Below are 10,134 nucleotides of genomic sequence, written 5' to 3'. Positions count from 1 at the left end.
GCTAAACCAGTACAGTGTACAGACTACACAAACTAGGCTTAGACTTTGATGTAGAGGTGAACATTCCACCTCCTTTACGTATCTGCATCAAGTTTTATTGTGAGCAACATGTGAATATACTCTGCCAGCATTGCGAAGAAGGCTGTGATCTTGAATCTTCATTTGTTTGTCATAAGAACTTTCTTGGGGGAGGGTGAAGTTGGGTGACAATGTAGGGACCCTTTGATAGCAACAGAAGTTTGCAACCAATCCATTTTAGAGAAACTCTTCATAGACGCATTAACCAACCCTTGTCTTAAGAATGTGTTTCTTCTTCTTTCCACATAGTGCACATGGCTCAACCTAGCCCAGTCAACCTTCATGCCGACAGAAGAACCCTGGCTTCATTTGCTGCATCATCTCTTGTATGTGTACAGGGTTAATTGTGCACTGGGCATGTACACATGGCACTCTGTGCTAGTCTAAGCCTGATCCATATGTGTACCACTTTAGATAGGTTGGAAGGAACACTTGGAGCACTGTCAATAGCCCCCAAAACATGAGGACTCCTGCCAAAGCTAGCAACAACAACCTTTTCTTTGGTTTACAAACAGGCAACACACTAGCACATAGCAGGTTCTGGGGACTAGCAACAAGCCCGTTAAAATAATTTTGCTTGCTTAAAATGTTTTATACTGCTGAATAAATCAAAAGAAGCATTAGGGACTAAGCTTTTAAAATCTTTTCCCTTTAATCAAATATCCCAACTGATTTTGCTGAGCTTACTCTCTTATGAAGCAACTTTGGATACGTCATGGCCCTCAACAGCATGATGTTACTATTAGACCAGGTTCATACTCTGTGACAGCAAGATGTGCTTTTTACAGACAAGAACTTTCATGTCCCTCATTTTCAGCTCAGATTCAGTGCCTTCCATTGAGACAGCGCACACGTTTGACACAGAGACATCAAACACTTAGTGATCGGATAATGAAAGATCATATTATGTACATGCATGCGTGAACAAATGAGTCATCTGAGTACTGACATTGTCTCTGTCTGATTGAGGGGGGACCCCCCACACACACACACAAAACCATGTTTTAAAGAATTGGATTTAGATGACTCTGGTCATAGCAGATAGGTAATACATATGAAAATACACACCACAAGTGAATACTATACTAAGCTTTTGTTTCTTTTTGTTCAAGATTCTTGTGATTTTAAACTAATATTTTACAGTCTTTCCAATTGTGTGACAGCTGGAAATAGGCAGTGTCTAAGTTATCCCTGATAGCACAAAATGTTAGGTGAACAAGGCCCAACTAGATGCAACATGCAGTCAAGTGTATCTTTTCTTTAAATTCCCAAAGCAGCTGAGGCAATTGAGGGGGTTGGCAAGGAAGCTGCTTCAAGGTTACCCTCCTCCCTGCTTTTCTCCACTGCCACCCATCCAGCTGCTTTCAAATAGTGCCAGCAAACTAAGGATACCCTGCTTTTTCCCCCATGGGAGGAAAAGGAGCTAGGGGAAGGAACATTTTAAGCAGAAATACAGATTTATGAGAACAAGTTAAGCAGCTCTTCATCTTAAGCCTCAGGACTAAGGAAAACCAAAGCAGTGTTGAGGAAAAGGTACAAGTAAGTGCATGACACATCTTTTTGGGGCCTCAGTAAAAGTGTATTTACATGAACAGATTATCCGAAACAGTAAGCACATTTCTCACACACAGCAGACAGAAAGTTATTCAACATTAAGCTCACTTTGGTTCTCTTGCCACTCAGATGAAGGTAGAACAATATATGGAGTGGATAATCTAACTACCATTATGTCTAAAACATAGGAGTGAAGCCACAGAATTTATATACATTTTTCATCACACTGCAGCTCAACTTTCCCTTTGAAAACAAGGGGAAATTAATGGACAATTAATACAGGAGTAGTTCTGTTGCAGTTCTCACAAAGGCACCAGCATAAATTGTTAATGGATTTTCAGTAAATGACCTTCCAGCAATTTCTGTTTCTGGTATTTTCAGATGGGGGAACTGAAAAAGCATCTCTCAAATGTTAAGAATTCAAAGGCAAGAACAAACATTCTTGTACAATCTTCCTTTATAACAATTGGTTCAGAAATCATCCAAGTTTGGGAATTAACATTAATAGTTATCTTACAAACATACATAATAATCATTACTCTTTATAAACATAAAGAAGTATTTATAAAATCAAACCACCCTCCCCACTGTATAAAATTACATGAATCACAACTGTGTCATTCTTATTAGGCAAGACATAACACAGAGGATGATCTTCGTCTCATTGTCAAGTTCACTGATTAAAAGCATTTCAACCCAAGAGAAACAACTGTATCAAAAGAAAACGGAAACAAACAACCATGGATACCATGTACATTTCCAGGAATTGGTGCAGAGAACTAAAGAAGTTGGACGTAGTTTTCAGGAATGAGCCCTCTCTTTCCATTTAGAGTTCCTTCTAGCCAGCCAGGTTCTCGTGAAAAATGCACTGCAGAAGGGAGAAAGCAGAACACAGACCGCCTGCTGTTAAACTGCGAGTTATGGCAGCACTCAAAGGTACAGCTTCGCTCCATGAAACTCTCCAGGAAATCTCTAACCTGGCCCTTAGGGCAGTTACAGACAGAGATCCTTTGAAGTAGAGCTACAACTTAATTAATTACACCCTTGTCTGAGGGCCACCAAACTACATATGTCCCATAGGAAGTAGTACTTAAGATGGCACTTAAACAGAACAAAGGGGAAAAGCTGTCTTGAAGGCTTAGTGGAGATGCAGGAATGGGAATGGGCAGGAAAGCCACAGGAACCACCAACAAACAAGGTGGAACACACTGTAAAAGGTGCTAAAAAACCTAGTCTTTCAGAAGCTTCATTATGCTTGACCTGCTTGAAAAATAATGCTATTTAACTGTTTGGAAATCTGGCCCTGTCACCTTGCCCACCACCCCACCTCTTTACTTTGTTTTTCTGATCACAGTAAGACTACCCAGTCCAACAAAGAAGCCTTTGGTACCAAACCTGATTGCATCTAGTCTTGGGAAGCTGCTCAGATAGGAAGGCAATAAGTCATTAACACCCAGAGTTCTCAAGAATTAACGTTATGTATAGAAGGGAATGAAGGCTGGTTTTCCAAAACGAAGTTGTGCTCCATAAATAACAGTGTAAGACATTAACGCAAAGGCTCCTTGACTCCAGAAAATCCTACACAGCCCCATCCTCTTCCTACTGAGAGTCCAACAAACATTACCCCCTGCACTTTTCAGCCTATTTTTGCAACCAAGATGGTGAGAAATGTATATCCATTCAAACAATTTCTCAGTTTGGTCAATTTTGCCAACATACTGAATTCTGTGTTTGTGAAGATTACTGAAACACACAAGTTCTGAATGAATAGCATACAGGGAAAGAAGATGATATAGGGCAAGAAAGTCATTATTGATAGAATCTAAGCAATAGGATATAACAAGGTAATATGTGAAACTGTTTAAAATAAAAAATAAACACAGTAAGGATTTAAAAATCTAACTTGTCTACATTGCTCTCAAATTGCCTGACATGGATACACAAGTACTCAACTATGTGGCAAGCTCATAAATGAATAGGGGGTTATTCATTCAAACTAACACTAGGGTAGGATCTGCAGAAGTCATGGGGATGCTTGAATGGAACAATATCTGGTACTGATGCCAAGAGGCACCCTTGCCAAAAGCTTTAAAGCAGGCCTCAACTTGCCCAGTCCCATACATTTAAGTTAATGACATTCAAGCATGTGCAGGTACAGGGCTGGCCTTTCCATGAAGCAAGGTGAGATGCGTGCATGAGGCAGGAGAGCGTGAGGAAGGACATACTGCACTATTCCCTCATCTCCACCCTAGTCCTGGCCCTGAAATCCCCCACTGCTAGCACTGGAAGAGGCTCTTTTCTGATGTGGCACTTGCTGCAGTAAGAATGTGGTTGGTGGGGCTGTTTGGAACAGCCAGAAGTCCTCTGCTGCTACAGGGCTTGGATGAGGTCTCAGAACATGGTCAGCAACCTGATGAAGATCAGAACATCCACCATTTGACATGACATTTCTTAAGACACTATCTAATTTTTTTAAAGCACCTTGCTTCATTAATTTCACTCAACCACCCTGCTGGCACAAATCCTCCTTCCTGCCACCAGCCCCATCCTGGAAATCCCACCACTTTCCTTTTGTTGCTGAGTGGGGGTTCTCCAGGCTGGCAGACATAGCAGAAACAGCTTGCACCATGGCAGCAGGGAGTGAGGGCTGCTAAAGTTAGTGAAAGTTCTGTTTCAGGCAGCTAAAGTGCTCATCCAGGGCCTCTATCAGTAGCACAGCAACACTGCAGTAACTGAGCAGTACCAATGGGGTGAATCACAGAAGACAGTGACACACTTTGCAAGATGGAAGAAATTCTTTCCTACTTCACTAGTCACAGCAAACATTCTCTTGAGAAGTGAATAAAACTATAATAAGTAAGAGAGCCAATTACAGCAGCTCAAAGAAAAATAACATTCTGGGTCTTGTGTCTTTCAACATTGACTTCACCTTTTAATGCTAATGCCAAAAAACTGAAAATGTTGCTGCTTATACATAAAAGAAATGTTTCAAGATGACAGATTCAGACATAAATCCATACAGCTTCAAAAATCACAACAATCACAACACAACTGACATACTGAAAATGCAGTTCATCATGGAAGATTTTGATTAAAGTTTCTGATTAAAAAGAATAACATTCCCTTCTCAAATGGAAAATTAAAACCAGTGTTAATAATTAGCATGCCATTTATCCTTTTGTCATTTCCACTGCATGGTTACAGAATATGAACATATTTTGAGTGGAATATTCTGACATCACCACAAAAAGTTAACAAAAAGTCTCCAAAAAGTGGCTTTGCAGCAGCTGTGATTCTATCCCATGCATATCAGGAATGCCAAGACATTACACTCATCATCCATTCTATACATTGTCAGTATGCAAACAGATAGGACAGACGATCTTTACTAAATGTCACTGTAAAGGTTACAATACAGTTGGCCCATTTTATTCATATCAAGAAGCCCCAAGTTTGCATCATAATTATCACTGGAAACGTTGCCAATGGGGAGGCTGATATAGCAACTTGATAACGACTAGACCAACTGTGTTAACTACTCAACTACCCATTTAATTTTGGAAAACAAATATTTAGACTTTTTTCTGTTTTTAGTGATTTATCAATAGTAGATTATATTCAACAGAAATAATTTGTGGTGAAGCAACTGCCACAGTTCAGTGCACCCCTGAAAATTGCTGTAAAATTATTTTACTCTGCTGTGATAAATTTGTGACTGATCACAAATGTTCAGGTTTACCAAGAAAAAATAAGAATGGGTAGAAAAGAATGGTTGCATGAATTAGTTTCAGACCTAACTTTAAGGAAAGAATACTGGGTGAACAAATCCCAGTTACTTGAACTCTGGAATTTAAATATTACTTCTTTCAATTGGTTTAGTTCAGAGGCAATTCTGAACAAATTCAACTTAGGCAAATTCTGCTTAGATGCTCACTATTGAAGAATCAGATCTAGGTTTCTCTGCCAGTTTCATGCCCACATGGGACTTTTCTGTGCTATGTCTGGCTAAAGGCAATGACATTTGTCAGTTTTACAAAAACAGCTTTATTCACAAAACACAGAGTCTAAAAATGAGAACTGCAGCTACATAGAAACTGAAATTGATGGACTTAGGCATAACTGACACTGTGTTGGATTATGGCATCTGTATGTAACATGATATACGCACACCTTCTGACACACTAACTGAAATCTTTACTGTGTGCAAAGTCTATTCAGCTTCCATTTTAATCACTTAAGCTATTTTAGTCCCACTAAAGTTGGTGGCAGAGAAGTAATTTCAAAGTAAGCTGGGAATAATCCTGTTTGATGTCTGTGGGATATCTCTGGAATACATAGGTTGGGTACTGCAACCCAACTTCTGCTGTTATAATTACATAAGCTTTAACAATCTTTCTTCAACTAACCACCTTAAATATATTCGCTGAGAATAATACTCCTTCCTCAAAATTAACCTATTTGTAGTTTTGATCTACTGCAATTTAATGCTCGTCTTTTCACTTTAATGAGCTATACTATTTTCCAACAGTCTTATTTTTAAATCTGTATGTATTTTAAATGTAGATACACCAAACACAAGCAGCTGAGGTGCAGAGGGACAAATTCACTTTTATCCAAACACACAAAACGTAACACACATGTTCTTTTGCTCCCTACCATGCTTGTCCTGTCCCGCCACACCTCATTTGATTTTTTCCTAGATTTGTCTCTCCTATATTCACCATTCTCCAAACCTCTCAGCAGCTGGTTGGCATCTTCATTCTCACTCTAGGCCCTTATGACATAATACTAGGAGAGTTACAAGAGCTTGGGAGTGCTCTAACTAGAAATTCCAGTGAATGAAGCCAAGGCTGTCTTCCATTTAATACTAAGCTATTATTGCTTCTCCATGTCATATGGATGTAAAAATATGTGAAGGTTAAAATTTTTGTTGTGGTGGTGGCAGGAGCAGCCCTATTAAAATGTACACCTTATGGAATATGAACAAGAAAGTGCTCTTGCCCCTCACAATATAGAGCATATGGTATGAGCTAACACACAGGAAAGCAGACTGGTTCGATAAACCATGGAATCTAGTGAATCTTCTCTGCCTCCAGGGTAAGAGTGCATGTGCATAACATAGCTCACAGATGACCAAACTAAAGATAAGTTCTTTGCTTCCACATTATCCTGTGGGCTTCTTTTCCATCACTGCCAGGCTAAAACAATCCCTGGAAAACATGCTAAGAAAATGTTTTATTATAAGGCTTCAGAAGACATTTATGATTGCACTGGAGCCATCTTAAAGAAATTGTCTAACAATGACATAACTCCATTCCCACTGAACTAAGCTGTTTCAGGTGAGAGTTCAGTCAAGGGAAAAAATGGACCACAAAACATTCAGCTTTGGTCTGCAATCCACTTGGTGTGCAGCCCATAATTATAATATAAGTAATATGTTGTGCCTTCACTGTAACAAGCTAGCTACAGTTGGAAATTCTTAATAATGCCAATGGGAGCATGGCTACTGAAACTTCAGCATGTCTGAATAAACTATGTTTTGCACTTTTCTTTTTCCTGCCCCAAATAAGACCAAATCCCAACTCTAATAAATCAAGCTTTATATAGTTTATGATCTACTGTCAGTGTATGTACTCCAGTAGCTTTCCACCCTGAGAGTGTTAAACTCCATTACCAAGGAGGCACCACAGGGGATCTACAGACAGGATTACAGAACACTGATAGTCAGCACATATATTTAAATCTTGGATCTAAATGAAAGGAGAAGTAAGAGCTGTGCTTCTTAAATAAGGCATTTTGACAAGTATTGGAAAGTGATTATAACTGCAGACTAGAAAAAGGGTCTTTCCTGCTTCCTATCCTCCACCACAGAAAGATCTTTTCCTTAGCTGGTGCCACCATGATTGTAGCTGGTGAGGTCTAAAATTTACAGTCACATACAAAGTATTTAAACTGCGAGTGGCAACAGTTAAAATTGTCTTTGGGTATCCCTAAGGAGCCAAGACTTTCAGAGATGGTTTAAATAATTCAGGGGTCTTGCCAGTTCCTAGAAGTTTCAAATTTCTAATACACATACGGAGAAATATCACATTAAGATGCAAATAGCATCTCCCATGCCTAACTCAGACAATAGCATTCAGTGTATATGTCAAATACACATGACATACCCTACTCACAAGAGAAGCCACAGTTCTTCTTGCCCTCACAGGAAAGAATAAGCAGGGAAGCATGTAAGCCATATCCCTATACTGTAAATTTTGCCCTTGGGCTGTACTATACCGAAAGCTATACTGCAAGCAGTTTTGACCTTGGAACAAATTTCTTGGAAAAACCATAAATCAATCACCGAAAGACGTTTCAGTGCCCTGACCTACTGCTATTCCACTTCTGCAACATCAGAGTGAATCAACAGTTCTCAGGATCTATCAGCAAATTCTGGGTCTGCTACTGCAACCAACCTGAACCATCTTTTTTCCACTTGAGCCAAACCCTCTCCACATCTCTCCTCTAAAATCCTTAGGTGAAAGCAGTCAGAAAGGGGAAAGGATCCTGATTCCACAATCTTACTTTCGACTATGAAAAAGAAATGAAAGGGAAAAATTGAAGAAGAGAAAGGGACATCAGGGAAGGGAGAAAAATAAAAGAGAAAAATAAAATGGGGAGGGGAGAGACACATAAAATTCTCCTTAATGGAAGTGGCACCTCATGTCAGACACTAATTTAACAGTTATTTTAATGGCTGATACTAACAGTATGTCAATTTGATTGATAAGACTGTCACTTTGATAGTTAAAGTTATTGGTAGAGTGGAAAAAATGATGTATTATTATCTTAATTCTTCATTTAAGGGCTTATTAAGGCATATGGGAATTTAAACTGAGTGATGAATATGAATTTATTTCATGGTGTCTGAATGTAGTCTAAGTGTATAAGGTAGAAGGCAGAGTAAAGAGGCACAGGGGAGACATGCCTTTTTGGAGGACAGTTAAAGGACAAGTGAGAACAATGAGATGGCTTTCCAGATTTAGTAAATATGAGAACTGAACTAATTAGTCTCTCTGACAGTCAAAGGTATTGGTATGATGTATTTTCTGTTACCAAGATAATGACATTATTCATGGCTGGAGCCACTTTAAACTCTGTCCCGTCCTCCCAATTGTCAGAGGATGGCTGAGAAAGGCAGTGACTTTGGCATTCTACAATCTCTCCTGGTATCAATAGAGCATGAAGGTTGCTGTAATGATAAAGACACTTGACATAATAAATACTTATTAACTTTATTTAGATAAACTGCTAGAAAGCATTATTAAGGTTGGAACAGTTAGGTGTAAAGAACAAGTCTTGCTGAAGGAAAAACAATACTGGCTTTGGAAGGACCTGCTAATTATCCATTTAGGTTAAAAAACAAGCAAATAAATGAAATAAGCCTTGAGTTAAGGTGTCAGAAGATTGTTGTTTTGTGCAACAGACTAATATGACTATCACTCCAGAAAATGAATTATCAGAAAGTTTTCCAAGCAAAAGTTTCAAAAGCAATCAATGGCTCTGTGATAAGTGGATAAATCATCTTAAGGTTCCTAAGGAACACAAGGGAACTGAGGGTAGGAATCAAGTTTTTCCAAGTGGAGAGAAACCAGCAAAGGATCTATAAGTGGATGAATGCCTATTCCAAAATGAAGCAATAGGAAAATAACACAGAAGCCAAATTATGCAGGTGGTGCCAAATCATTCAAGATGTTAGCATTCCAACCAACGAGCTTCAGCAAGATAGGACCAGCGCAGCAGTGGCTTGCACACTCGGAGACCATCTCCGATCAATCAAGCCACCGCCTCCCCTCTTCCCCGTGCTGCAACCGCAGAGTACCAAATACAAAATCATACCAAATCATTGAATGATTATGCAGAAGCCAAATTAAGCAGGTGGTACCAAATCATTCAAGATGTTAACATTCCAAGCAAAGAGCTTCAGGAAGATTGGGCCCACATGGCAGTGGCTTGCACACTTGGAGACCATCTCCAAGCGAGCAAGCCACCACTTCCCCGCCTGCGCAGCAAGCGCGGGCAGCAAACGGCGGCGTGGGCCGGATGGATGGCCATTGTGGGCCGGATCCATCCTGCGGGCCGTAGTTTGAGAACCCATGGATTAGACTATCTGACTAATAGAACAGATTCGACTATTTGTCCCTTTTTGTCTAGAGTACTGTCTTTTCTGAATGGCAAGCCTCCCCAGGCCTTTGATATCACCTGCTATTTGATCCTCTTTCAACTGGAAATTTGAAGCAGTTCCGTATTTCAACCATGAGTTCTATCAATGAGCAACCATGAAAGAAAGTTCCCCAGAGCTGCTCAGTATGCTTGCAGCAATTTAACAGGTCAGTGCAATGTTAGGTTAGGAAAGAGAATGGAAATAAATAATCAAGAATTAAAAGTTATATAAATCTTTAGTGCTGCTACATTTAGAATACTCATACAATGTTTCCACATATTAAAAAGTATGTTATG

General features: G+C 39.5%; 1 protein-coding gene across 3 annotated transcripts in view; it reads right to left on the bottom strand.

Annotated features, from left to right (window-relative positions):
• Positions 1 to 2,071: 2,071 nt before the first annotated feature.
• Positions 2,072 to 10,134, bottom strand: part of ARHGAP10 (Rho GTPase activating protein 10) — a 145,454-nt gene continuing 137,391 nt past the window's right edge. For 2 of the 3 annotated variants that reach the window (XM_044430790.1, XM_044430791.1), the window contains exon 23: positions 2,072 to 2,500. In XM_044430790.1, the coding sequence (XP_044286725.1) occupies positions 2,412 to 2,500 (89 nt within the window). In that variant the 3' untranslated portion in view covers positions 2,072 to 2,411. Of the gene's footprint in view, positions 2,501 to 5,539; positions 8,206 to 10,134 lie in introns of those variants that run through there. The other variant, XM_044430789.1, reaches the window with a different exon arrangement.

Source organism: Varanus komodoensis, unplaced genomic scaffold (assembly GCF_004798865.1).
Source record: "Varanus komodoensis strain SLA01 unplaced genomic scaffold, ASM479886v1 scaffold21, whole genome shotgun sequence".
Classification (NCBI taxonomy): Eukaryota; Metazoa; Chordata; class Lepidosauria; order Squamata; family Varanidae; genus Varanus; species Varanus komodoensis.
This window is presented reverse-complemented; position numbering and strand designations above follow the sequence as displayed.